At 42.3% G+C, this 26,423-nt stretch overlaps 7 protein-coding genes across 8 annotated transcripts; 3 read left to right on the top strand and 4 right to left on the bottom strand.

The window, feature by feature from the left end:
- The first annotated feature begins 628 nt into the window (after window positions 1–628).
- Window positions 629–8,865, top strand: LOC135934683 (helicase ARIP4). The gene is made up of 15 exons (XM_065476602.1): window positions 629–1,087; window positions 1,148–2,060; window positions 2,751–2,944; window positions 3,002–3,145; window positions 3,560–3,772; window positions 3,829–3,991; window positions 4,192–4,534; window positions 4,668–4,833; window positions 4,900–5,025; window positions 5,078–5,656; window positions 5,711–5,927; window positions 6,230–6,428; window positions 6,492–6,771; window positions 6,826–7,034; window positions 7,494–8,865. Exons 2-15 carry the CDS (start codon window positions 1,148–1,150, stop codon window positions 8,485–8,487), a joined length of 4,740 nt encoding a protein of 1,579 aa, XP_065332674.1. The 5' UTR covers window positions 629–1,087; the 3' UTR covers window positions 8,488–8,865.
- On the bottom strand, window positions 8,857–10,363 carry Ggamma1 (guanine nucleotide-binding protein subunit gamma-1). The gene is made up of 2 exons (XM_065476607.1): window positions 10,204–10,363; window positions 8,857–10,041 (listed from the first exon to the last, which is right to left on the bottom strand). Exon 2 carries the CDS (start codon window positions 9,994–9,996, stop codon window positions 9,784–9,786), a length of 213 nt encoding a protein of 70 aa, XP_065332679.1. The 5' UTR covers window positions 9,997–10,041; window positions 10,204–10,363; the 3' UTR covers window positions 8,857–9,783.
- A 105-nt stretch (window positions 10,364–10,468) lies between these two features.
- Window positions 10,469–15,946, top strand: LOC135934684 (nardilysin-like). 2 transcript variants are annotated; one of them, XM_065476604.1, is made up of 19 exons: window positions 10,469–10,626; window positions 11,126–11,323; window positions 11,384–11,508; window positions 11,566–11,618; window positions 11,680–11,826; window positions 12,162–12,330; window positions 12,380–12,780; window positions 12,840–12,961; window positions 13,020–13,140; window positions 13,272–13,614; window positions 13,762–14,017; window positions 14,070–14,232; window positions 14,293–14,426; window positions 14,496–14,730; window positions 14,789–14,932; window positions 14,988–15,124; window positions 15,179–15,386; window positions 15,562–15,657; window positions 15,713–15,946. In XM_065476604.1, the coding sequence occupies exons 2-19, from the start codon at window positions 11,160–11,162 to the stop codon at window positions 15,893–15,895; spliced, it is 3,201 nt and encodes a 1,066-aa protein (XP_065332676.1). In that variant the 5' UTR covers window positions 10,469–10,626; window positions 11,126–11,159; the 3' UTR covers window positions 15,896–15,946. The 2 variants fall into 2 exon arrangements, with proteins under 2 accessions (XP_065332676.1, XP_065332677.1); XM_065476605.1 differs by having other exon boundaries at window positions 10,511–10,634.
- Non1 (nucleolar GTP-binding protein 1) lies at window positions 15,932–19,290 on the bottom strand. The gene is made up of 12 exons (XM_065476606.1): window positions 19,125–19,290; window positions 18,631–18,801; window positions 18,472–18,575; window positions 18,329–18,412; window positions 18,118–18,271; window positions 17,771–18,055; window positions 17,240–17,392; window positions 17,055–17,187; window positions 16,732–16,997; window positions 16,400–16,678; window positions 16,200–16,343; window positions 15,932–16,142 (listed from the first exon to the last, which is right to left on the bottom strand). Exons 1-12 carry the CDS (start codon window positions 19,170–19,172, stop codon window positions 15,987–15,989), a joined length of 1,977 nt encoding a protein of 658 aa, XP_065332678.1. The 5' UTR covers window positions 19,173–19,290; the 3' UTR covers window positions 15,932–15,986.
- Window positions 19,291–19,452: 162 nt separating this feature from the next.
- Tsen2 (tRNA splicing endonuclease subunit 2) lies at window positions 19,453–21,713 on the top strand. The gene is made up of 7 exons (XM_065498003.1): window positions 19,453–19,562; window positions 19,680–19,928; window positions 20,064–20,767; window positions 20,823–21,015; window positions 21,073–21,217; window positions 21,271–21,395; window positions 21,451–21,713. Exons 2-7 carry the CDS (start codon window positions 19,722–19,724, stop codon window positions 21,628–21,630), a joined length of 1,554 nt encoding a protein of 517 aa, XP_065354075.1. The 5' UTR covers window positions 19,453–19,562; window positions 19,680–19,721; the 3' UTR covers window positions 21,631–21,713.
- Window positions 21,210–22,333, bottom strand: LOC135948640 (COX assembly mitochondrial protein homolog). The gene is made up of 3 exons (XM_065498013.1): window positions 22,163–22,333; window positions 22,004–22,108; window positions 21,210–21,941 (listed from the first exon to the last, which is right to left on the bottom strand). The coding sequence occupies exons 1-3, from the start codon at window positions 22,236–22,238 to the stop codon at window positions 21,742–21,744; spliced, it is 381 nt and encodes a 126-aa protein (XP_065354085.1). The 5' UTR covers window positions 22,239–22,333; the 3' UTR covers window positions 21,210–21,741.
- Window positions 22,334–23,812: 1,479 nt separating this feature from the next.
- On the bottom strand, window positions 23,813–26,387 carry LOC135948636 (U4/U6 small nuclear ribonucleoprotein Prp4-like). Its single transcript, XM_065498004.1, has 8 exons — window positions 26,101–26,387; window positions 25,837–26,041; window positions 25,433–25,774; window positions 25,198–25,380; window positions 24,544–24,759; window positions 24,268–24,375; window positions 24,043–24,211; window positions 23,813–23,987 (listed from the first exon to the last, which is right to left on the bottom strand). The coding sequence occupies exons 1-8, from the start codon at window positions 26,273–26,275 to the stop codon at window positions 23,841–23,843; spliced, it is 1,545 nt and encodes a 514-aa protein (XP_065354076.1). The 5' UTR covers window positions 26,276–26,387; the 3' UTR covers window positions 23,813–23,840.
- Between the last annotated feature and the right edge of the window lie 36 nt (window positions 26,388–26,423).

The following is a 26,423-nucleotide window of genomic DNA, read 5'->3' as shown; positions in this document are numbered from 1 at the left end:
ATTATTTCTGTAGAAATTCGGAAAAAAGGTTTTCTATCCACCGAAAAAGCTGCTTTTAATTTCGACCAAAAATCATAAGTTCCGCCCGGCGAATCGGAATATACTCGTCACCAATTTTTAGTATTAAGTGCAGTAAGAAACGAGCACCAATTAAAATTCTTCTATCTAGCATAGTTTACGAAACACAGAGCTGCAAAGATTTTCCAAGTTTCCACATGGATGACAAATCAAAATATTTTCGAAAGTGTCCGGATATGGTCCACACATTTTTTGAATCGGCATGAAGTGCAGATTCCAAAAATGCTTGGTTTTTTAAAATCCGAGCATTTTTCGAGATGCAGGACGCCGATATAATTAATTTCTTCATTTTAATTGAATGGCAATTTTCGCGGCTATTTTTAAATGTAAATGTTAGGCAAGAGTTCTGGATTCTGGACGGCCATTGGCTTCACAGGACAACCTCGTATCTCCTATTCGCTACTTTAGAGACAAAAGAACAAAAGGCTCCTTGGAAAAGTAAGTGTTGAAATCTTTTCACAGATGGCGTTACCATCGGCGTATATAAGAACTACATGCAGTCGGCTGCGGCCGCCATTGTGTCACCACTCACCACATTGCTTGCTCAAAACGTGATCCGTGAACACCATTCCATGTGCCCTCGCAAATTCGCAGCGCCTCTAGAGTTCATCGTAGCTAATATCGCGGCCCTGCAGCTTTCGCAAGTGCAGTTTGCGATCTCTGTCACTCGATTAGAGCAGAACGAAGAGAGGAATGGAGGATAAATAATTTATTTTTTTCCTGACAGATCGAAATCGGGACATAAAGTTCGATAATTGAGCTTGCATTGCTGTTGTGCTAGTGAGCCCCGTATCCATCTCGGCGACATCCCCTGCCGCCGTAGCGTCAGGTTGTGCAAGACCTGAGGGGGTAGCAAGTGATCAAGCGAAGAGGAAAGTTGTGAGTCGCCGAATTCCGGACTATACACAAAGCCCGTTCGTCATCCCTTGGCAAACAGGATAGTTTACGGCCGTGTTTACTATGACTGGACGCCATCAATAATTAATTAATATTGATTGCAACGGGAGAAGTAAGTTTTTTCGCACGCGGCCACAAACCCCACTAACTGTAAGTAACCTCGATTGTTTAGATGGAGCCATTCAAAAGTCTTCCCGAGGTGACGATTCAAAAGATTTTCGTGCCCACTGGACCAGTCATGGAGACTGCTGGTGACGAGGAGGACGTCAGGCAGGAGGACCTCGAGTCTGAAGGTGTAGACAGTGAGTCGTCTGAGGATAATAAAGCCTCTGCGGCCGAAGACGGCGACAACGAAGACGAGGATGAAGCGGAAAAGCAGGGTGAAATCAACGGAGAGTGCAAGAGTGATAGTGAGGAAAAAGTCCACGTGCCAGAAAATGGACCTGAAGTAGATGAGGAGATTAAGTCTGATGTGTCGCCATCCTTGTGCAATTCGATCAAAAAGCGGAAGAATTCGGATTCGGAGAAGGATACCATTAAGAAAAAGAAGCGGAAAAGGAAGAGAGAGGCGAAGGTGAAAAAAGAGGAAAACACCGACAGCGAAAGCGAGAATGACCAGCAACTGAAAGAGAAGCGGCCGAAAAACCTGAGGAAGAACATCAGGGAAGTGATGACGGAAGACGTACTTGACGAGGAGACAAAAGCTGCGCAGAGGAAGGAGATGGAAAGACTGATTCGAGTGCAAGAGCGACAATTAGAGTTTCAACGCTACATGCGCGAGCAAAATAAACAAATGCAGCATTTGGGGAGACTGGATAACTGTGTCATCACCCCTGTTGGTGGAGACCAAAAACCTTTCGTCGAAAACAATCAGCTTCCGTCGTTTGGCAGTTGGAACTCTTTTGAGGAAGATCCCATGTACGACACCGCCAATCCCACCTTGAGAAAAACCGTCCTTGAACATCTGAGTATGCCCCACCTCGCTGACGCCAAAAAATTGCACCCCTCAGTCCAGATCACCAATGCTGTGAAACACGCTAGTGCCACCGTTGCTCAGGAAGATCCTGAAAGTATTAAGCCAGAAGGTATGCATGTTTTTTTTTAACAGACTTCCTTGCTTCACTTTCTTATTTTTGAAGGCGTTAATGGCTCATTTTATTTTTTTAAATTATTGTTAAATAAATTGATAATATTTTTACAAGGCGCACGTCAAATAATATTTTACTGCTATTCATGCTTGGAAAGTCTTACTTTGCTTTCTTTCTAGCCATTTGAATGATTCATTTGTGCGTTAACGGTATTCTGATGTCCAGTGACTTTTTGCATGGCTTTTCATTTGTCATTTCAAACCTGCGGAGCGCTGAATGCTAGCAGACGATTTTTAGAGTTCCTTTAGATATAAACACTTTAACTTTAGATTGAGGAAGATATATAAAATTAAGTTTAGGCCCTTGGTATTTTTATTGACACATTCACGTCAAATTAGCTGGAAACTGTTTGTTAATCAAAGCATTAATCAAACGAATGACGTAATAAATTCAACATGACTCGATCTTTTCTTAAATTTCCCAAAATCCCTTTAAGTAACCATAACCAGAAATGCAGCAGTCATAAATAAGATTTTGGGATTACCGTTATGGCTATAATATTGCACAATTTCTCTTATGCAACAGGCAAGCAGGCTTACATTAAAGTTAGTTTTATATTTACCAGGAGAAGCCATTATTAATTATAATATTATTAATGGATTTAACGCTTGTTTAATGAATTTGCAGAGGTCACAATCAGCAGCGACGACGACGACTGCATGGTAGTTGCTGTTACTGATGAAGAAGAAGAAATTGACGACCCAACCAATTCTGGTAGCCACACTAAAGATCAATTCAATATTCCAGACGATCAGGGTCGAGTACTCATCAACGTGCATGAATTTTCGAAAGGCGAGCCAGGTGTATTTCTTGCACCTCAGGTATTTTATTCAATGCAAATGATGGCTAGAGGCTCTTATGTTCTGTTTTCTCTATAGATCGCGCGTGTCATCAAGCCACATCAAATTGGCGGCATTCGTTTCTTGTACGACAACGTCATTGAGTCACTAGAGAGATGCAGGGCGAATGAAGGCTTTGGCTGCATACTAGCGCACTCAATGGGTCTGGGAAAAACTCTGCAGGTAGCTAGCTAAACGCGTGATTCATTTACCTCTCGCTTAAACCAAGGATCACTTACGCCTTCTGAAAGTTTCGTAATTTTTTGATCAATTAGTTATATTTTGTTAAATCAATTCTTGAATTTATAGACAAGTTGTTACTTCACTATAAAAGCTTTATTCTGGATGTCTCAATAGTATAAGCTATAATAATTGTGGAATTTTAATAGTTAAACGTTGGGATTCTACCTGTAAAAAGCGCTTGCTTTGTAGCATATTTTACAGTAATTTAATTTAACAGAACAAACAATTAAAAAACGACGGAATAATTTGACTTGTTTCTTGCCAATGTTCATCGTACGTTGTTGTTTTCTGAAGCAAAAGTTCACCTTTCTAACTGGGAAAACCCGTTCCTTAATACAATATTTCTCATTTAAGGTTGTATCCTTCTGTGATATCTTTTTGCGGCACACGGACGGTCGTCGCGTGTTATGTGTCATGCCAATAAACACGCTGCAAAATTGGCTCGCGGAGTTTGACATGTGGATCCCCGAAGTGGCGCCTGCCAACGCCAAAGCAGATTTCCGACCAAGAAACTTCAAGCTGCATTTACTGAATGATGCGCAGAAAACTCTTGTGGCTAGAGCAAAGGTTTGCATTCACATTGCACCCGCGCTCTGCTTTTACACTAAACTTACAACTTTCAGGTTATTCGTCAGTGGAAAGCGGATGGGGGTGTGCTCCTCATCGGCTACGAGTGTTATCGGAATCTCTGCCTGCGTAAAGACAAGACGAGCAGTAAGAAAAAAAGGTTCACGCAACTGGTTGACGTTGAAGAGAATGACGCGAAGAAGAAACTTCTGTGGAATGGTATGTGTTTGTTGCAAAGTGTGAAGGAATATTGCCAATAATGTGGTGAAAAAATTATGCTTTTGCAATAATTTCTAAAAGCTAAGGGTTAGTTTAGACTATAATTATTTTGTTGATAGTTTTAGCAAGCATTTTACGTTAACACTTGTTTCTGAGCTATTAGATATAATTAAAAAATACTAAAGCCCATTCATTTTTAGAAGTACATGACGCGCTGTTAAAGCCAGGACCGGACCTTGTGATTTGTGACGAGGGTCACAGAATAAAAAACCACCTCGCAACGACCTCTCACGCTCTGAAGAGCATACAGACAAAGCGGCGTGTTGTGCTTACCGGCTACCCATTGCAGAACAACCTATTGGAGTACTGGTGCATGGTTGATTTTGTCCGACCAAACTATTTGGGCACAAAAAATGAGTTTTCTAACATGTTTGAACGCCCAATTTCAAATGGCAATTGCCATGACAGCACTCCTGACGATAAAAGGACTATGCGCTACCGCGCCCACGTTTTGCATTCCCTGCTCAATGGATTTGTTCAAAGGTACGTTTAATTATAATGCATAGTTATGTTTTTAATTCTTGGATCTTGTAACAATTCGATCAGTTCTGAATTATTATCCTCTCCGTGTAATGTAATTTTCATGTGTATAATCCACATTTCTTTCTTAAATTAGGCGAAGCCACGATGTCTTGCAAAAAGCCCTCCCGCCAAAGAAGGAATTTGTTCTGCTGCTCAGAATGGGAGATTTACAGAAAAAACTCTGCTCAGGTTATAAGAAGGTGTATCTCAAAACAAAGGCCGCGACAAATCCATTGAAAGCGTTCGCTGTATTCACCAAGGTTGGTTGAAAGTTGAAACCAGTGGAAAACTGTTGCTAGGAAAAGCTGATTGTATTATAATTTCAGATTTGGAACCATCCGGACATACTCTACCACCACATCAATAATAATAAGATGGGAAAGGATTCGGATTTGGAGGAACTCATTGACGGGACAATCGAGGGGTCGGCTGGCCCAGCCCAATCTGGCAAGGTAGATAGCAGAAAAAATTGTAGTTTATTGTTTTTAAATCCTCGTTTTGTAGAAAACCCGACCCAAGAAGACTGCTAAGCTGGTGACTAAGGCAAAGGTTGACGTGGTTGTTAAGGCGATCGCTCCAAACCAAGACGCGTCTCACTCAGCTCAAAACCAAGACTTCCAGTTCAATCAGAACCTCGGCTATGGAGAGTCGTCCAATCATTACAACCAGCAGTTGTACCAGCAGCAGCAGCAGGCTTACTTCAACAGCTCGCAGCAGCAGTGTTACCAGCAGCCATCAAACCAGTTTCAGGCCGGCGCTGAGCATCAAGAACCGTACAACTCGCTCGCAATGGGCCAGAGCTTTCAATCGCAGCAGCAGTGCTGGCCGCAGCAGGGTGGATACGGTCAGAGCCAGAGCTCGTTCGGAGGCCAGTTTGATAATGCATACGGAATGCTACCAACTACCCTCAAGCCTAATAATGAGGCCATGATGGATATGAGCGACAAGAAGGGGGAAGAGATCCAGTCAATGGAGAAGATGATTGACGAGAAGATCGAAAACAACTCAAGGGAGGAAGAGTCGAAAGGCTCTAACATGCCAAAGTCCGGGAAAGATGACAGCAATTCTATCTCTTATGATTGGGTAAGTAGTGTCTCGAAAATGAAGCTATTGAGATATTTACTTTCGTCTTTACAGGCCTTTGAGATCATGAAAGAGTACATACCGGGCCTGATTGAGCAAGGTCCCAAGATGCAGGCGGTATTCTGCATTTTAGAGGAGTGTTCGAAGATCAATGACCGCGTCCTCCTCTTCAGCCAGTCGCTGTACACGCTGAACATGATAGAAGATTACCTCCATAAGAACTTAGTTCCCGGAACAAACGAGAAATGGACCAAAAACGTCCATTACTTCAGTAAGATTTGCTCCCTTATTAAACAGAACACACAACTAAGTTTGAGAAACATTTTTTTAAGAAAATATTTAATATCAATAATTGAAAATCGGCAACAGTAATGAGCGTAGTGAAATTCAATGAATTTTGTTTCAAGATTATCATAAACAGACAATAGAGAAATGGGGCGATAATTTTGACACTTGTTGTGCGCCAAGCCTTTGTATAATGGGCAATCATAATGAGTGGCAAATTTATGAATTGGAAAAGTTACACAGAATTAAACTAAGCACCTATTTAATTTGTTGATTTGTCTTCTGCAGGACTCGATGGTAACACCCCCGCCATTGAAAGAGAAAGACTGATTAATGAGTTCAACGCTAACGAGAAGGTTTCACTTTTCCTGGTGTCGACCAAGGCAGGCAGTTTAGGAATCAATTTGGTGGGCGCCAACCGTGTGATTGTGTTTGACGCCTCCTGGAATCCCTGCCACGACACACAAGCTGTCTGTCGAGTGTACAGGTACTTTGTGATTTGATTGAAGCATATTGAAAGAGTCTTATGCTGTCCCTCTTTTCCCCCTAGATATGGTCAAATGAAGCCATGCTACGTGTACCGTCTAGTGATGGACAACTGCATGGAGAAAAGGATCTACGATCGACAGGTCAGCAAGCAGGGTATGGCGGACCGCGTCGTTGACGAACTCAACCCAGATGCCCACCTGTCGATGAAGGATTCGAGTAACCTTCTGTGTGATTCTGAGGAAGAAGGTGCGATCATAGATCTGTCTGAGGATGCAAGCAAGTACAGCACTGACTCCGTCCTGCAAAAATTGCTCGAGAGATACGGCACTCTTCTGACCAAGGTAAATATTTATTTGTCCCTAATATTTGAAGATTGCTGATTATTTGTGATGCAGTCGCCGTTCCAACACGAGTCTCTCCTGATCGACCGTAAGGACAAGAAGCTGTCAAAAGCCGAGAAGCGGCTTGCTCAGAGGCATTACGACCAGGAAAAACAAGCCAACACAAAGCCCAGCTTCAACAACTACTACGGAGGGCAGCAAGGCTCATTCAGCACGTCTGGAGGAGGAATCGTGCACGCAACGCCGCCGACGCATTCAATCAGGCAAGAACCATCTCCACCTTTTCAAAGAATTTTCTCCTCCACTCCGCCTATTTACGCTGATTCAAGACAATTCTTTGGATCGCAGCATCCGCCGCTGCTAAGAAACAATCTTGTCGAAACCATACGGTCGAGTTTTGCTACCGCTTTCGGGCCGCTCAGTCACTCGTCTAACAATTCTCAGCCAAACGAAAGCATTTGTAATAATGTAAACCAAGTATTTACTCTTTCTGATAGTGATTGAACTAACCCGATTTGACTTGTTAGTTACTTAGCAGCTTGCGATTTTGTACTCATGTATCATAGGAAATAAATTTATTCCTACCTCGAGTTCTTTTGTTTCATTTAATCAAGTCAAATCGATGGTTGGTCCCTTCAGACGCTCCTATTTAAGATTTTCTTATCTTTCCAAATCAGCTTTTCACGCTCAATTTCTGACTACTAACTGTCGACAATTTACAGACAAGAACAACACGCGGCACCTACAGTGCGTCCGAGCCGAGTTCCTCCAACGTCGCCTCCGAACTGGCGCCCGGCCGAATTTTTTGAGCAGCAGGGAATGAGTGTGAGGGAGTTCCACTTACGAAAAGATATGACGTTCAACACCATGGGGTCCCAGGAGACCGCCCTGAAGGCCGGCGAGAAGGTGATGATCATGAAGAGTCCAAAGGGCGTACTCATGCAATTCAGGAACGGACAGATCACTGCCTTGAAATCCAATTTGAAGAATGGGAATATTAACAACAATAACAACGTGCCCAACGCGGTGAGGAACCTGCTACCGCGAAACTCTGAGCTGACCATCACGTCGTGGCCTTCTGGACAGGCGTTGAACCACTCTGCACATGGCCAGGTGCAACCGGACGTCCATGACCTGACCTCATGCAGCAGTGGCAGCAACTCGCCTGGTGGCATGGCGCCTCCCGCCTACAACAACCAACAGATGTCGGCCTTGGACAAAGGCATCAACTCAATCCCGTTGCCGCACACGTTGATGAGGAGCAATTTCCATCCCTCCTACAACATGCAGCACGAGCGACAGCAGCATTACCGACAGCCTCCATTGCGCTCTAGCGGCGGCGGCATCGTCGCCACCAATGCAGAGATGCAGAGCAACCTTGCATACCAGCAGAACTACAACGCCTACGATCAGCAAATGCAGCAACAGCAGCAGCAGCAGCCGCATCAGCAGCCGCCGCAGCAGCAGCAGCCATACGGCAACAATTCCTACAGCGCATTCCACAGACCGAACTTTGCCTCAAACAACGCATACGCTTCGCAGTACAACTTCGGCGGCAACAGTAACATGTACCAAAATGTTATCACCGCAGAGATGTACGCGCCGCCAGAGTATGCGCAGGAAAGTGATACATATCAGCAGCAGTCCGGCTTCAACCCAATGTTTAGTTCCTCGTCGCAGAGCAGCGGTCACCATTACTCTCATCAGCAGTTATGAGCGACACTCTGGACCTAGCTGTGACTGTTTTAAACACTGACCCCACATGCGGTGGTATCTTATTTCATTATTTTTCCAATATTTTGCAAAAAGTGCAATAATAGTTGACAAGTTTGACAGTTCCTTTTGTGAGCAGAAGCAAATCTCGTTTTGTATGAAGTTTACTCACGTTAGGCTTATTTCTTACTACTGTAATTACTTTTTACCGATTATAGTTCAAATCATTTATTCTTCACTCTGCCAAAGAATTTAAAGAGAAATACCATTGTTTGCTTCTTTGCATTTACAAAGGCAGTGTTGCCTTATCCACACTTCATGTACTAAGTAAGAATATTTTAATGTGTTGACCATGGAGTAATATAAAACGTATTCAACAACGCATTTTATTTTATTGGCGCACATCGTAAATATCTACAAACTACGTGGTTTCGTAACCGAAGAAAATGATTATTTGGAGTTTCAGAAGATGAATAGCCTATCAGCAGCACCTCGATTTTCAATATCCAAGAGTACAATATTATATTTCTTACAAAAATAGTCTGTTTATTGATCAAATAAGCGTCCTACGAGTGTAACAATTGTGTAGATTGGTTGGCGGGCGTACAGGGCAGGGGGTCACGAATGAAAATTGCTGTTACTTGGTAGGCCTCTTGACAACAAGGAAAACTACAGCGCAGACATTAACGTGGGGGCGCGCGCGCGTAACGATCACCAACATCAACATCTGACGAGGAACTGCTACGTATTTTCATAGAATGGTTACAGTATTGTGACAACATTCAGTGGTATATTTGACAGTCAGTTTTGATTTCCAATAGAGAATAAGCGAAGACATTGACTTGTACTGGAAAGAAGATTGAGAGAAACTCGCCTTAACTTAGTTTGTGTGTCTATTACCAAGGTGCACTGTTTTGTTTACTTTGAGAGAGTGATTAAGATTTAGCACAGCGCACAGACCCACAGCAGCTTGGTTGCAAAATACCAGATTCAGATTTTTTAGAGCGGAATGAGAACGTAAGCTTGGACCTTGCCAGCAGGCGTCGAAGACCGTTGTTCACAGGTTGGTGCGACATTGATTCAACCTAGTGAAACGAGAGGTGCAAATTGTGCTCGATTCAAATGCTTCAGAATCACTGCGTAAGCAAAACAAACACCGTGAAGCTTAAATTAACTAAAGAGTAAATATTAACTTTGTAATGTAATATACGTCAAATTATTTAATAATAAAACGATAACTAAAGCAAAGAATGGCGTGTAAATTAAACAGATCATTTGTGCATAGAAAGGTTGAAAAATTTACAACAAATTGCAACTGCTCTTTTCTCTAAACGGATTGGCTTTTTGGGAGCTGAAGCCTACCAGCAGGCAGTCCTCCTGCTGGTGGTCCGAGATGTACTTCATGATGTCTGTGGCGGCCTGGGACACGAGTATCCTCCGGATGGCCGCCTCACGGCGCAGCTGCTCCGTCACTCTCTTCTGCTGTTGGAGAGAGCTGATCATCATGTCCATGATGGCTGTGTCGGAAAGGCCTATTTTGTCGCCGTTTCGTCCCCTCTGAAAGAGAATTGACAGGGTGAAAAATTGCCACTTGAATGCAAGGGTGTGGCAGCGGACGATTAAGCGGCCGTGTGGTGTTTTATTCATCAATTCGCGACCTCAGCGAGCAGATGGGCTAATTTTCAATTTTACAGCAGAATATAATAAAGATTTGCTTACTTCTTAGACAATAACACACACTATACACAACTGTATAGTGTCAAAGGCACACGAAAATATGCAACAAGTTGCACTTGAGGCAATTTGAGAGACCCTCAAAGTGATTGATGTCAGACAGGAAACTGTTATGGCGGCGAAAAAAGGGGATTGTGCAGTAGTGGGGCGTGCTCGATTACTACTCTTGCTCACAGATGGCATGCCACTTTCTTCAAAACCGCTCCAACCTCCATGCTCCCAGCACAGCTAACAGTAAACAAAACATAAGCAAAAACAAAAAATTCATCTCACATGCTGGCACGAGTAACTTCAGTTAGTCGTCTCGCATAATTACGTACTTGCCAACGTGAGCATGAGCAGCAGATGAGCAGCTATAAAGGGTTATTGCAAATCGTGGTGACCTGATCGTGACCCATTTAATCAGCGGTAATCGAGTACAAAGAGCAAGTTTAATATTAAAAAATATTTAAAATTTCAAACAGAGAGTGTAAAAACTAACTATGTATTTGTACGTAACTAACAAATTAAATGACGCATGACACGTGGGTAATTAATTAATTTTTCTTGCAGAAGGTTAACAATGTGTATGAATTCTGAAAAAATATGATTAAAATTGCTCTCTTGTTTCTATCTTTATTAAAGGATGTCCATTCTCTGATGTGGATTTTTTGTCCGTTTTTTGGTGCTCAAAATTAATTTTTTTCGTGCAGTGTATGACACTCAAACTCGTTTCAATTTATATAGCACACAATACACATTATATATTTTGCTAAAAAACATAACGGGAAGAATTAAAGAACAGTTATTAAGTAAATATTTTCAACTCCTTATATATTATCTGAGTTGCTTATCACACCATACTGTCTATATTTATATATCTATGTGCATAGTTAGCACATATTTTATTTATTTTTTTAATTTGAAGGTCGTCACACGTTGCGGACATCGGAAGTTTCTCTATGAAAAGAGCACTACTGGCATTGTCAAGGCTGAGCAACAACGAAAAAGCAAAGAAGCTCTCTCGCAGGAGCGAAGGGAGCAAGATGTTGACCAACGAAGACGACAAGCCATTCTCTATTTTGCCAAATCCAAAACAGTCTGAAAATGACAAAAAGGAATATAGGTAATTTTAATAAGGGACGTTTTTCGTATCGCAATTCTGATTGCCTCTTCTTTAACTCAGAGTAATTAAGCTGAAAAATGGATTGACCGCTCTCTTGATCCACCAAAACCACGAAGAAGAAGAACACGCAGCAAATGATGAAGAGTCGACAACCAGCTCGCAAGGTGACGAGCCGATGGAGGAAGGTAAATCATTTAAACTTTTATGGTATGATCCTCGTCATACAAATTTTCTGTACGCAGGCAGCGACTCGGATGACAGTGGATCAGATAGTGGCAAGGACTCATCAGAAACTGTAATAAATTCAGACTCGACCATTAAAATAAAATTGAACCATTTTTTTCTGTGTAATTTAGCACCAGTCGGCAGCTAGCTTGACGGTCGGTGTTGGCAGTTTTGAGGATCCAGACGATCTGCCAGGTCTAGCTCATTTTTTGGAGCACATGGTCTTCATGGGCAGCGAGAAGTATCCGCAGGAAAATGATTTTGACGCATTCATAAAGGTGATTATGCTCGAAATGGAAGGTGGTTTAGGAAATTAAATTTATCATGGAGCTAAAAGAAAGAAAAGTATGGACAAAACAATCAATATTGCCTTGTTCCTCTACTTTAAATATAATAACTGTCTTTGAATTTTGAGCCTTGATGTAGTAATGTTTTGGGAATAGTTTACAAAACGAGGATTTTTTTTCATTTGTATAATATTGTGAAGCCATAGAAGCAAACACAACTGTTGCCACTGGATTGCCAAGCAAGAGAACCTTTTTTCTGTCTTTGTCTTGCTTTGCTTGACCGTAATTTTCATTTCCTCTCCTTAAATTTCTAAAAATGCCCACAGAAACAAGGTGGCGAAGATAACGCGTCGACCGATTGGGAAACAACGACATTCTACTTCATTTCCCAACCGCAAGCCTTCAAAGACGCACTCGACAGATTCTCCCAGTTCTTCATTTCTCCTTTGCTGAAGAAGGAAGCGATGCAGCGCGAGCGAGAGGCGATCGAATCTGGTAAAATATTAAAAACCCATTCACTGCTCCTCTAACATTACGATTACAGAGTTCAACCTCAATTTGGCGTCTGATTACAACCGAAAGTCACAGCTGCTGGGTAGCTTGGCTAAGAAAAACCACCCCGTTACCAAGTTTGCGTGGGGCAACATCCGTTCTCTGGGTGGCAAAGCCGGTGATGAGCAAGAGAAGAAGGACAGCGAGGTTCACGCCAGACTGAGGCAGTTCAGAGAGAAGCATTACCTGGCAGAGGCGATGACCCTGGCGGTGCAGAGTACTCACAGCTTGGACATGCTGCAGGAGTTTGTCGTCGACACTTTTGGCGCCGTCCCCTATGGAAATCCTCCCAAGAAAACTAAACCAGAAATCACTCCAGACTTGGAGGCCCCTTTCAACACCACTGAGTTCAATAAGATTTATTACGTTGCCCCAGTCAAGGACATCCAAGAGGTGAGTTGCATTACAAAAATATTAATGACGCGAGATGAAATGCCTGCTTTTGATTTTAGGTGCAGCTTACTTGGTCGTTGCCCTCCATGCTGAACAAGTACAAATCCAAGCCAGAACGCTACGTATCTTGGGTGATCGGATACGAAGGCAAAGGAAGCCTTATAGAGTACCTGCGAAAAAAGTATGTTTTTCTCTATCACTGTCTGCAACATTATGTGATTTCAAACTATCTTCTACAGAGTGTGGGCGTTGGAACTGGTCGCAGGAAGCGAGGATTCTGGAAGCGACCACAACTCCTATTATCTCCACTTCAGCCTCACTGTGTCCCTGACTGAGGAGGGATACAAAAACATTGACAAGGTACACAAATAGTTTTTAATTTCTCTGGTTAAAAATGAAAAGTGGGTCCAAAACAATGAGCTTCTCTGATTCCATTTAATTCTATTTGAATAAATTAAACTTCAATTTTTTGGTTACATATTTTTGTTCAGGTATTGGAGGCTGTCTTTGGTTTTCTGCATATGATGCATCATGAAGGTCCGCAAGAGCGGATCTACAAGGAACTGAAGTCAATCGCTGAGACAAAGTTCCGATTCACTCCAGAGCCGAGCCCTGGCGACAACGTGGAGTCATTGTCTGAGCATATGCACAAATACCCTTCAGAACACTACATCACCGGCTCTGAGCTCTTCTACGAATACGACCCAGAAGGCATCAGAGAGTGCCTCAGTTACTTGCAGCACAACAACGTGAACGTTATGATTCTGACCAATGGACACAAGCAAAAATATGACCTCAAAGAGCCCTGGTTCAACACGCCCTACACCGTTCAAGGTATTTTCAAAAGTTTAATGCTAAGTGGGATGCGATACTCTTCATCTTTTATCCTATTTTGTGTTACTAGGAAGCTAAAAATATAGTTATTTTTAATCAGTTAGAAAAACGTGTTTAGCTAGTTTAATTTTTCAATCGGCATTGCAGACATTTCACCTGAGCAGCTCTCCAGTTGGGAAAATGCAACGGTCCTAGATGCTTTTACTCTTCCTGAGCCAAATCCATATTTGACCTCAAACTTCTCAATTTTCGAACCTGAAGATGATGCCTCAGACTACCCGATAAAAGTAGTGAAGCATTCGGCTGGAGAATTGTGGTTTAAGCAAGACAAGAAATTCAACCTTCCTAGAGCTTACATAATTTTCCATCTGATATCTCCTTTGATTTTTCTTTCGCCGGAAAAGTAAGCTTGATTTATTTAAAACAATTTTAAAGTTAATTGTTTATTTATCAAGCGCCTGCATGCTGGACATGATGATTGGCGGCTGGAAGCAGCAACTGACCACCAAAGTCTACCCTGCCGAGGTTGCTGAACTCTCTTACTCGATTAGCCCGACAGAATCAGGAACAGGTCAAGGAATTTCCATCATGGTCTGGGGATACAACGAAAAACTGCCGGTGAGTTACAAAACGGTGACCCCAGAATCTTCTCTAAATAGATGTGTCCAAATATATCAGCTCTTCATGGAAACTATATTGAAAGAGTGGGATGGCTTTGAAGAAAGCTTTAGCAAGGATTTATTTGACGCAGTTAAGGATGTTGTGAAGAAGAGCTACTACAATGGTGCTCTTAAACCTTCAAAGTTGCATAAGTAAATATTATTGCTCTTGACCCTTATGTTTCTTATCTGATTTGAAAATGTGAAAACATCTCTTTTCAGGGACATTGCCAACAGTGTTATCAAGAGCACTCACTGGACTGTTATACAAAAATACGAGGCAATTGGCAGCATTTCTTATGAGCAGCTAAAACTGTACTCGAAGCAGTTGAAAAATCGGCTCTATTGCCGCATGCTCATCCAAGGCAACATGCTCAAAGCGCAAGCTATCGATACATTTGGTCTCGTCCAAAAAACGCTGAATTACAAGCCTCTGATTGCCAATACTTGGCCCCACGTAAGCATGTTTCAAATCCATCACAAGATATAAAATTAAATCAAAATTATTCAACAAGGCCCGAATGGTGCAAATTCCAATCGGTGAACATTTTGTGACTGTCGAGTCGATCGACGGGAACAACTCAAACTCTGCTATCACCCAGCATTTCTTCTGTGGACTCGCAAGCTTCAGAGAAGTCAGCATAGCAGAAATGATAATGGTGCTCCTTCCAATTAATCTTCATCGACATAATTTTAAAATAATCACATTTTCAGTTCATGTTTGGAGAGTCTGCTTTTGACTTTCTGCGCACCAAAGAGCAACTAGGATACAGCGTTAGCACACCTTTGTCCATAGCAAAGGGTATTCTCAGGTTTGCTGTGTCCGTGAACAACCAAGAAGACAAAAACTCGTAAGATTCTAGAAATTAGCATCGTTGGAAATAATACCAAGCTACTCTTTCCAGTCTCAGCCACGTTGATGAAAAAATTCAGGAATTCCTCCTGAAATTCTACAACGACCTGAAAGTGATGACGCCCGAACAACTGGAGGAGTTGAGGGTTTCTGCCATGCGGCAAAAGATGCAAGCTGACTTACAGCTCAGAGAAGAAGTCAACAGGAATTGGGAGGAGGTTTACACAGAGGAATTCATGTTTGATAGAAACAAGAAGGAGGTAATTTAAATTTTTGCTGTGTTTCAACAAAGTTTTCTATAAAAGTCATATTCCAAATTCCATTATTTTATGATAAATGGTCTGGTTGCGCATGGACGCTTTCTCAAAAGCTATTTTCGTAGAGTTATATGTGTGCAGAAAACAAAGGCAGTGACTGATCCATATTTCCATTTAGCACGACGAAATTGCTAACATCACACACCAGGAATTGCTCGAATTTTTCCACAAATATGTGTTTGACCATCAGTTTGTCAGAACTCTATCTGTTGCTGTAAGTCATTTGTCTACAGTAGGAAACCTCTTGGATTAATATTATATGACCGCAGGTTAAAGCGTTTGTGCCTTCAAGCAACAAAACGGTTGAAGACATCAACAAGTGCTCTCTCAAGGAAATGTGTATCAAGTACACAGAGCCTGGCGAACTGAAGCGAAAGGTGAACCACATTCAGGACATTGATGAATTCAAGAGAAGCCTTTACTTATACCCCACTCACAAAGTATTAAATTAACAACAATACTGGGGATTTAATTTAATAAATAGATAGTTTCTATTTAAATAATAGCTTTTTATTGTAAATTTTCGCATACAATTATAGGCTTTTACCTCCTGTCGGTTTTGCCGACGCCTCTCTTGCCAACGAACAAGTGTTTCGGCATCTTGGTGCCGATGAACCTGTCGGCCTCGCCCTTGAGACCCTTCTTGCCCACCTTCTTCCTGATGGCTTTGTGAGCCTTGTCCTTCAGCCTGAGGCGCATCTGGAAAGGCATTCAATTAAATGAAATAATTCAAGTGATAAGGCGACAAAACAGTACCTCTGGATTCTTCACGCCCATCTCGTCTCTTGGCGTTTTCGATACGCTTCTCGCCCTTCCCTCGGAGTCTACACGGACTCTCTTGGTGGCGACGGGGCTCTTGGTGGCTGATCGGCCTCTCTTATTAGCCTTCTTGAAATGCGCCTGGAAATGTTTTGGATTTAGAACAAAGATAAGGCATCACAATGAGGAAATCTCACGTTTTCACTCTCCGACGGCTCAACGCCCACTTCGTTCATCTGGCTTCTCAGCCGGGAGACGCTTCTATTTCTGTCCTTGGCAGCCGCTGTCCTGGGCAGCTTGGCCTTGGTGCTGCTCTTGTTCACCCTGGCCTCGTCCTGAAGGATGGCCTTCTTCTCGCGGATCTTCTTGGCCAGTTTGCTGATCTCCATCATGGTCTCATCCAGCTCCATTTTGGGAATCACGTACATGCCAGCAGCCTCCCGCAGCTCCTCATCCTTCTCCAAAGTTTCAAGTTTCTAGATGGATGTATTACTATCAAGATAATTGCAAATTTAAATTAAAAACTCACGTAGAAGATTTCAGGGTCAATGTAATCAGCAATGTTGTGTCCTTCCCAGAACTCGGGGATGTTATCATATTTTTCCTCTTCAGGCAGGTCATATCTCTTCTTCAAGTCGAGGATGTAATCATCTCCCTCTTCAAGCTCAATATCCCGCTCTGTCTTCTTCTTCTCCACATCCATGTCATCATCCTCCTCTTCAGATTCGCCTTCCTCCTCTGCCTTTTTGGCGGCTAACTGAGCCAAGCGCTTCTTGCGGAACTCTAACGCACCCTCTGAAAGATAAATTGTTGTTCTAAAAACTGCAACTCTAGTGTGGTAGATCAGCGTACCCGGAATACAAGGTGGTCTGGCTTTCTGGTCTCTCGGAGCTGGTTCAGTGACGTGGAGCCTGTTCAAGATGCCCTCAGTCTTGTTCTGTCTGGTTTTGTTCTCGACTCTGCTGGAAAGCAGTTTGTCGCAAGCCTAGCCACAAAAAGAGTTTTAAAATTGGTTTCCCTGTTTATCAAAGACTTACATGTTGCTTGATTTCAATGACGCCAACTTCTGTGAGAGTACTCATTTCCATCACAGTGTTCTCCTTCATGATCTGCTCAAGAACTTGCTTGCGGTCATCGTCAAGAGCGGTCAATGGAGTGACATCGATTTTGTTGAAGGCAATAATCAGGGGCTGCAAATAAGTTAATAATTAAATTAGAGACTAAACTATCGCACAGGAAATTTACGCGTCATTGTGGGTACAGATTTGCTAATTTAATAGAAAATACTGCAATTAAGGCAATTCTGAACAGGTTGCATAAACCTTCTTTAAAATATTAGCACCAAAGTTTTAAATTCAACTGTCCAAATTACACAGCTCCAGGGTTTGCATGTATTAACCAGCATTTTGGTATTTACAAGTAAAGTGAAATATTTAGCAGCAAAAAATCAGCTATAACTTGTAAGTACCGTGGTAATTACCACCTGTTATGATAAAAATATGAAATTCTGGTAAATTCCGAACCCTGCACAGCTCTTACTAGGGAGGAAATGTGAACTAAAATCTCACCTTGTTGGCAAACAACGGTTTGATACTCTCGAACAGTTTCACCTGCTCTTCCAGAGTTTTTCCGCACTGCTCAGACAGGTCCATCATGTAGATGACGCAGGCCCTGAGGTGAGCCAACGCAGTGACAGCCTGCATTTCGATTGTGTTCCTCTCCTCAAGCGGCTTGTCCAGGATTCCAGGCGTGTCGATCACCTGCCAGCGAAGATACATGTAGTCCATGTGGCCCACGTAGAGCGACTTGGTGGTGAACGCGTACGGCTGCACCTCGACGTCAGCCCTGGTGATCTGCGGACGGACAAAGAGAAACAATGCAATTTTTGAGGTGGATTAGATTATTTTTAAGCTACCTTGTTGATGAAGCTCGATTTGCCGACATTAGGGAAGCCACAGAGAATGAGGGTGCGTGTGTACGGGTCAATCGATGGCAGACGGGCCAGATGCTGCCGCACGCTTTCCAGGTAAGACAGATTCGGACCCTGACGCTTCATAATTGTCGCCATTCTACAGCAAACAGTTTATTCATTTATAAACAAGTAGAGGGTTAAAATAATTATATACCTTCCAAGTGCGGCTCTTTTGAGCTGCTTGCATCTGTACAGCGTGTCACCAAACTTAAGGAGTCGAGCATAATCCTTTCCAACGCTGAAAATCAGATGATTGATTTATTAATATTAAATAAACAATGTAAAACAAAGTATTACTTGTCGATCAGATGCCTAGCAGTGTTGAGCTGACCCAGAGCAAGTTTGTAGTGATCCTTGTCGTACAAGATGTTCATCAAATCAGCATAAAAAGGGTGGACATTCTGTAAAAAGAAGCTTGTTGTAAAATAGGAATTAGAAGGAATGTTTTATGCTTACATCAAGCTTTGGAAAATCTTGAATAATTTGTGAGAGACGGTCGTGGAAATTCTGTTGTGTGAACTTCACTTTGCGCATGTAAAATGACCTAATCCTTGAAATTTTATATTGCTTGTGCACTACGGTTGGTGTCTTCCTCTGAGTTTTTGACAGGATGATGTCAATGAAGTCCTGGAAAATTGATTTTTTTAGTTTAAGGAACAGAATTTAACGGTGGGTCTGAGATCTAAGAATAAACCTTAAGCTTGTTTCGCCTCGCCAAAGCAAGAAAATACACAATACAAGAAGAAATAAGAGTCTAGAGCTAGTGAAACATCTTAAAAATCTCAAATCAATGTAACATATTTGCACTGAAAATGACAATTGAGGCAATGACTTTTTTATTGGATTTAATTATTTCTTAAGAGATGCCCATGCCGGAAGATAAGGTTCATGAGCGACACGCACGTGGTGAACAATCATGTGGTCATTTATTACGACTAAGACGAGCTTACCTTGGCGGGAGGGACCACCATAATTTTCTTAAAGTTGTACAGAGCCATTGTGGTTTAATTTGTTGCCAGTCCGAAGAGAAAAGCTAGTGTGGCGGCAGCGGAAAATGCTGCAGCAACACGTTAATTTGGATGTAAATTGCCTGCCAGCAATGCTACCATCACCAAGAAGAAAAATACAGCGACAGCGCTGGTAGCGCTTAAACGTTGATGCGGAAGAAGAACAAACTTAAGGTCGCGGAAAAATTTAAAATGAAGTGGGATAGTCAATAGTTTTCTATTGGTGGTTCATTTCTGTCAACATTGACCGCGCCCACTTTTTGCCCTAGTCCAGTTTGTTGTTGGATTAGGCAGCTCTTGATGTCTTGATTGGTGTCATTAGTGATAGCATTCACGATAATGCTGCGAAACAAGAAAAGTATGTTTTCTGCATCATTTTTGGTATGTATGTTATATGTATAAATATGTAAAAAACAATTAACTAAAGGAATTGACAATCTTGTTTTGTATGTACTCTTTGTATTTATATGTCTACATATATCTATATCTACTCTACAGCGTGCTATGATGTGATTTGATATCCTTTTTCGGCCGGACAGCATGAACATGAGGAAACTGAGCAACTTTCAGCCCAAGCACCATGGAAGAGGATCGGCACTAGGCGCAACTCACCCTCTACCAATTGTCATTGAAAGCCTCTCTGGCTTCCCAGCTCATTCGGACGCTTGGCCTTGCTACAGCGGAATCTTCACTGGACACATGATTCTGGTGCCAAGCAAAGACGATGCCGAGGCGCTTCACAGAATGGTAATTACATATGTATTATTTCTTAAGTAATTTTGCATCCTATAATTTTATATGTTTATTTATGTAATATGTAGTTAAAAATAATAAATTTTATTGAAGTAAAAGTTAACTGACGTGCTAATATCTATTCCATAGGGATGTTTCGGAAATCCAGTCACAAGGAAATTTAACTCGTTGTCAGAGCATCCTCCAATCCTTCGCCAACGTCAGTTTGAGCGCAGAAACAAATGGGCCAAACTATTGGGAGAAAGACAGGCCAGGAAGGAGAGCAGTGAGAGTGAAGAGGAGTTTGAGGTGCCTGATATCTCCGAGCTCAGGGTGCCTGCAGAAGACGAGGACCTGATTGACCAGGAGGAGCGGGAACCTGAAAATAATGTGTCTAGCAAGAGCACAGAAAGTGATGATGTGATAGTCGAGGAAGAGGTGCAAATCAGAAAAAGGAGAGGCTGGCTTCCATCGTTATCAGACTGGATTAACCTAAAAGAGGACATGCCATTTTTTGACGATCAGAAGTCGCCAAACACTCATGTAATTGAGGTTGATGACGAGATTACCATACTAAATGGAGATGGAGAGTTTCCGAGTGCACCAAACAAAGAAAGTTTAATTAAAAGCAGTGATGATGATATTGAAATCATCATGGACGACAGAGAGACGGACATTATGGAAGTGCCAAATGACGAGGAAATGAAGAACTCTTCTCCGCTGGGCGAGGAGGAGGAGGGCATGGTTGTTGACGATAACTTCACACCTCATTTGGGCGATGCAAATAATAGTGTAGCAATTGTCATTAATGACACTGACTGTCTCGGCAGCAGAGACGATCTCATCAAGCATTGGTACGTTAATTATTATCTTATAATATCAATTTGTAAATTCAACTTCAACTCTCAGGAAGCCCCAGTTAGTGCCACATGCATTTAAGAGTTGTGACGAATCGTCTAACTTGAGTCTCGAAGAGGGCTTCTTCTTATCCTGGGCCCTGAATTGCTTGCAAATATCAGCGTCAAAGAAGATCCTCTGCGAACACGAGAACAACAACAGGAGCAGTCCTCAACCTGGACCTTCAGGTCTGCAGCTTAATGAGGCGAGTAGCAAATAATACTTTTGTTTTAATTCTTGTCTAATTGAAGTCTCGTTGCAGGCCTTAATTGAGTTGCAGCCAACATTTTCTTGGGACTTGTTCTGCCAAGTGGAACCAAACTTTCCTGCCAGGTACGCTGTGTATCATCACCTCAGGTCAAAAGGGTGGGTTGTCAAGTCTGGCAGTAAATTTGGAGCTGAGTTTGGTAAACTAATGATTTTTATTTGCAAACAACTTGTAAGTGCAATGAAATTTCAGTGGTTTACAAAGACGGTCCTAGTCAATACCACGCGTCGAGCGTGGTTGTCATTGAAACTCATTTGAAACGGCTTCAGTGGCAGAGGCTGCTCACCTTGAACCGAATCGCCGAAACAACAAGCAAGGTACTAGATTCCCTGAAGAAGCATTATCGCATTAACAAATTTCTTTGCCTCACAGGAGGTAGTCATTTGCAGAGTGTCATGGCCACGGGAATGTCCCACTGATGCAATTAGTTGGCTCTCAAAAGTATCGATTTCTGACAGAGTGTTTAAGCGCCACTCTTTAAAGAGACCGTCAAATGGAGAGAAGGATTCGGATTCTTTCACACGCTCGGATTCAGACTGCTCCGATGGTTAACCTTTTAACTAAATGGCCGTTCAAGTATGTATTTTGAGCAAGCTAACTTGAAAATAAAAAATTGTTTTACTTTTTTATGGTAATCTGCTATCAATTTTAATCAGTGTTTACTCATAACCTCTGCGACCGATATTTTCTTTCTAAACCAGTTCTTCTAAATTCGCTTCTGTCATCTAAAAATTTATTTGTGCACTCGGTCTTGAATGTCTCGTCTTTGTACCACCGCTCCAAGCAGCTTTTAAGCGCCGAATTTTCTTTCCGGCAGCTAAACACCATTGCCAAACTTGACTGGCTGCAGCAGTCGTTGAATGCTATGAGGAAGAAACAAATACATTACATAATAATTTTTTTAAATAATCGCTCCCATTCTCACCTTTGACTTCATCTGTGCACTTTTCTACCTTGGCCCGCTCCCTCATAATTTTTGGGATTAAGACTTGCTCCTCAACCTTTCTCAAAGACTTATCTTCTGGGTCTCCTGAATTTGACATGTTTAACAGTAAAATTCTACAAAGAGAGGTGATCTTAGTACCTAATCCATGTGGCCCTTTGCCGGTTTCATGCCGTTTGAATTCCTTCAACGGATCCTGTGCTGCGGTGGAGCCCATTTAGTTCTTTTGGGTTTTCTTTCTCCTTGTTTTTGCTGAACTTCTTACGAATTTCTACAAACTCCAGCAATGTTTTGAACGACACTCTAGAATAGGGGCGTAACCAATGAAACGTAATTGCATATATTGCGCCCCCACTTATATTTTGAGACTAACTTTGCATGCGCATAACTTTTGAACTATTTATGCGTTTCGCGCCAAATTTGTATCATTCAACTCCCCACTTTATGCTCTTTTACTATAATGGCGCGAAAATCACCTCAGACCCTTACCCTTAGTATGTTTGCAACATGCACAACAAGCAGAAAATCCTTTCGCTGCTCCGCGCCCAACGCTCGATTCGGGACATTATGGCCCTCACCAAATGCTCCAGGGCAACCGTCTTCCGCATCAAAGCTATTGGTGATACTGCCCCGACCCCAAGGAAGCCCCGAACTGTAAAATCGACGCCCGTCCGCACTCCAGCATTGATGAGGGCCATTCGCATGAAGATTCAACGAAATCCGCTGATTTCCATTAGAAAAATCGCACGCTCGTACGCAGCGGGCCGCGAAACGGTCCGAAAAATAGTGAAATATGATCTGAAGTACGTGTCGAGGGCCAGGACCAAGAGACATTTGATTACGACCAAACAGAAGGAAGCGAGAGTGGAAAGAAGTAGGAAGCTACTATCTGATTTGAAGAAAGGCACGAAACGCCGTGTTATTTTGTACTCAGATGAAAAGATGTTCTCTGTCGATGCAGTTTCCAATAGCCGCACTGACAGGTATCTGAGCAAGTCACCTGCATCTGAGGTACCAGAAAATATCCGATTTTCGTTCAAAACTAAGCATCCTGCTGGTGTTATGGTCTTTGGACTTGTCGCATCTGATGGCAAGAAGATGAATCCAGTGTTCATAAAACAAGGGCTTAAAGTGAACACTGAGGTCTACTTAGATATTTTGAAAAAGCAAGTTCTGCCTTGGGTGAAGTCAACATATGGGTCGGACACAAAAATCACATTCCAACAAGATGGTGCGCCGGCCCATACGTCCAAGAAGACTCAAGATTGGCTAAACCAGCACCTGCCGGGCTTCTGGTCCAAGACGATGTGGCCTGCTAGCTCACCAGATCTGAACCCCCTTCGTTTTAGTGTTTGGGCAAAAGTCGAGGCGGATGCTTGCAAGAAGCCTCGCCCCAATATTGAAGCCCTGAAGACCTCCATCAAGAAGGCATGGCGTGCAATGGATGAAGAGTACCTTCAAAGGGTTTGCAGCCAAGTCCGACCCCGTCTGGAGGCCGTGATTGAGAAAAATGGAGCCCATATCGAATAAATGTGTCACCAAACGTGTAATAAAGCTGTGATGTAAATGACGTTCGCCTAACTTAAGTAGTTTTTGTTAAGCAGCCAATTTAAAAAAAACATGGAAGAGTCTCAAAATATAAGTGGTCATACTGTAGATGGCGACAGCATGACGCAGTTTTACTTAAAGCGGCGTTCTTGTTCTCACTAGATAGCAATTTTGAATTTCCATGAATTAAATTATTTACATACATGATTGCATGGTTTTAAGATTATTGAATCAAACGAGTAATAATTTTTTTAAATTTTAATATATAAAATTAGAGTTCCGGTGACCACAGCTTAAATGTCCTATCATATGATGAAGTTGCAATGTAATTCGAGTCGGAAGAAATGTCAACGCACATAATCTTGCCATCGTGTCCAGATAGCGTTTTCAGAGGTTGCCAGTTTTTTTGCGACCACAGCTACATCAATAGGCACAGATTAAAATTTTGATATTAAGAATAAACTAGACATTACCTTGGCTGTAGTGTCAAAGGATCCAGTGACCAAGAATTCTCCCTGATTTGGCTGATATTTGACTTGTGAGATGAGATTGAGGTGGGCTGGAATGGTGTATAAGCAGGCCCTCTTCCTCATGTCCCACACCTTACAGGAGTGGTCTTCGCTCCCTGTGATAATGTGGTAACTGAAAAAGAGGGCGTTATTTCTGTCTTAATTAATGCTGCTCAATGGCTAGCTTACCCATTGCTAGAGTAGTCGATTCCGTAGATCGATTTCAAGTGGCCCTCCATGAACATTATGCAGCGCCCTGTCCTCAAATCCCACACTCTGCCAAAAGCATCAAGACCTCTGAAAATGTGATCCATAATCCATAATTAATCAGGCTGTTAATTATTAAACCTAGGAATGTTGTAAAATAACTGCATTTGAAATTTATTATTTTTTATCAGCACTAATAATTGAATTCTGTCTTTATTCATTCACGGGAATAATTGAAAATGGCAGTGCAGTGCTTACCCTGTCGCGCAAACCGATCCATCGACTTGGAAAGCGATGCAGAAAACAGGCTTGCAGTGCCCTTCCTGATGCAGAACTTCTTGGCACTGCTCCAAGTCCCACAGCCGCCACGAGTTGTCATAGCAGCAGGTGCCAAGGAAGCGACCTGACGGGTGGAATTCTACTCTGGAAACCCTGTGAGGCGCGTGGCCTTCAACAGTGGCTAATGAGTCCTCACTGCAACAACAGGTCAGCCATTAGGAATATTAAAACTTTATTTTACTATTTTATTATGTCCAGTTAAATAAATATTTTAAATTAAAATGATAGCAGGATTTATAGAAATCAGCTGGGCTTATTCTTTAGCAACAATAGGCGCTGAAATCCACCCTTGATGCACTTTCCAGTTGTTTGATAGAAAACCAGGCCTCAAATATGGAATCAACCCAAAATTTTGGTCTTTATTTCGATCATTTCCGGAAAATTGTTCCAACATGGAAAACCACGAGAAACTTTCTTCCACTCCACTCTCACGAGGACAGCAAAATGACCACATGGGAGAATGGTTTCAAAATTTCACCACAAAATTTAGAGTTTCAGCACACCCTCCTGTTGGAATTTTCACTCTCATTTTGTTTAATGTGCAATATTGCATGTCTCTTAAATTAAAATTACCTGTTCAAGGTCCACAGTTTAACTGAGCCATCAACTGCGCATGATGCAAGGTCGCAAACACGTTCTCCTTCTCGCAAGGTGGCCTCAGGGTGGAACACGATAGCGCCTACATTGCAATCATGTCCTTTGAAAGTCAGAATGCGCTCGCAACTAGGAACTGACCACAGTTTGCAGAGACCACTCCTATAGAACTAAGCATGAGCCTGAATCCTGAGAATCACTAGCATTACTTTACCAAGATCCAGTGACAAGCATTTTGCTGTCTGGACTGAAACGGCAGAAGGAGATTGGCCTTGTGTCTCCAATTTGACTGCAATAAATGCTCATTGCATTCAGCTTCTTCAACAACTCCTGTTTTTTAGCAGTCTTTGTCATGTCGTCCACGCCAACTAGGGTTCGCGCTTTATCTAGACGTTCCTTGGCTCTCGGCAGGGAGTACTCGGCGAGCCACATCCTGGCCACACGCAGCGAATCAGGCCCCTCGTGATACCATGTTTGGTGCTCCTGGTCTTTGTCTATTTTCTCCACCTTTTCCTCGTCGTCATCTCGCTTTTTCTTGATGGCATCCTCCCCAAGCCTGAACACACAAAATAGGTTGAATTTTTAAAGGAAAATTAAGGCAAAATTCAATAGAATTACGTTGCCAAGAGCTCCCTCAGACGAATTCTCCGTTCTGCTGGACCTTCACCAAATATGCATACTGGTTCTCCTAAATGGCGTAGGTTTCTCTTCACTTCTTCATCGTCCGTGGACACATTGATCTGCCTTTTCAGTTTCCTCTTTTCAAATTCTTCCAAAAGTGCTGATCTGTCTCTGTTCATAACATTCTCCAACTCCAAATATTCTGCAAATTTAATGACAATTTCAATCGTGTGCATTTCCATTCATCAAAAGTTTGAATACCATTCGAAATCATAATATTATCAATCTCAGTGGTATGTCCCACGAGAGTGCTTGGGTCTGGTCCAAGCACAGAGGACAGTGTGTTGGTAAGTTTTGCCCTCTCCGAATCCTCCAACGAACCATAGTGAATTGTTTTAGACTTTTTGACAAAAACAGACTCCTCTTCGTCAGACATTGTGTTTGAATGCGGATACAACGAGTGTGAGAAGACAGAAAAATCGGAAAAATCTAAGGTTTTTGCCGGCAACTCAAATAAACACAAACAGATGCGCGTCCAGCAAACAACAAGCAATGATTGATGATTAAAGAAAGAGTGTTGTTTT

This window comes from Cloeon dipterum, chromosome 1 (assembly GCF_949628265.1).
Source record: "Cloeon dipterum chromosome 1, ieCloDipt1.1, whole genome shotgun sequence".
Lineage (NCBI taxonomy): Eukaryota > Metazoa > Arthropoda > Insecta > Ephemeroptera > Baetidae > Cloeon > Cloeon dipterum.
Note: the sequence above shows the minus strand (reverse complement) of the source record. Positions and strands in the feature narration are given on the sequence as shown.

Coding starts and splice junctions, on each gene's coding strand:
- LOC135948640 (XM_065498013.1), bottom strand. CDS start 22,238: ATGGGCTCCACCGCAGCACAGGATCCGTTGAAGGAATTCAAACGGCAT. Junction 22,109..22,162: donor CAAAGGGCCACATGGATTAG/GTACTAAGATCA, acceptor TGTCAAATTCAG/GAGACCCAGAAGATAAGTCT. Junction 21,942..22,003: donor GTGCACAGATGAAGTCAAAG/GTGAGAATGGGA, acceptor TCTTCCTCATAG/CATTCAACGACTGCTGCAGC.
- LOC135948636 (XM_065498004.1), bottom strand. CDS start 26,275: ATGTCTGACGAAGAGGAGTCTGTTTTTGTCAAAAAGTCTAAAACAATT. Junction 24,376..24,543: donor GGATCGGTTTGCGCGACAGG/GTAAGCACTGCA, acceptor TCACATTTTCAG/AGGTCTTGATGCTTTTGGCA. Junction 23,988..24,042: donor CCTTTGACACTACAGCCAAG/GTAATGTCTAGT, acceptor CTATTGATGTAG/CTGTGGTCGCAAAAAAACTG.
- Ggamma1 (XM_065476607.1), bottom strand. CDS start 9,996: ATGGACATGATGATCAGCTCTCTCCAACAGCAGAAGAGAGTGACGGAG.
- Non1 (XM_065476606.1), bottom strand. CDS start 19,172: ATGGCTCTGTACAACTTTAAGAAAATTATGGTGGTCCCTCCCGCCAAG. Junction 18,272..18,328: donor AAAAGAGCCGCACTTGGAAG/GTATATAATTAT, acceptor TGTTTGCTGTAG/AATGGCGACAATTATGAAGC. Junction 17,393..17,770: donor AACCGTTGTTTGCCAACAAG/GTGAGATTTTAG, acceptor ACTTATTTGCAG/CCCCTGATTATTGCCTTCAA.
- LOC135934684 (XM_065476604.1), top strand. CDS start 11,160: ATGAAAAGAGCACTACTGGCATTGTCAAGGCTGAGCAACAACGAAAAA. Junction 11,324..11,383: donor AATGACAAAAAGGAATATAG/GTAATTTTAATA, acceptor TCTTTAACTCAG/AGTAATTAAGCTGAAAAATG. Junction 11,827..12,161: donor ATTTTGACGCATTCATAAAG/GTGATTATGCTC, acceptor AAATGCCCACAG/AAACAAGGTGGCGAAGATAA.
- Tsen2 (XM_065498003.1), top strand. CDS start 19,722: ATGAACATGAGGAAACTGAGCAACTTTCAGCCCAAGCACCATGGAAGA. Junction 21,218..21,270: donor TAAATTTGGAGCTGAGTTTG/GTAAACTAATGA, acceptor ATGAAATTTCAG/TGGTTTACAAAGACGGTCCT. Junction 21,396..21,450: donor TCGCCGAAACAACAAGCAAG/GTACTAGATTCC, acceptor TTTGCCTCACAG/GAGGTAGTCATTTGCAGAGT.
- LOC135934683 (XM_065476602.1), top strand. CDS start 1,148: ATGGAGCCATTCAAAAGTCTTCCCGAGGTGACGATTCAAAAGATTTTC. Junction 2,945..3,001: donor GTGTATTTCTTGCACCTCAG/GTATTTTATTCA, acceptor TTTTCTCTATAG/ATCGCGCGTGTCATCAAGCC. Junction 5,026..5,077: donor GCCCAGCCCAATCTGGCAAG/GTAGATAGCAGA, acceptor CTCGTTTTGTAG/AAAACCCGACCCAAGAAGAC.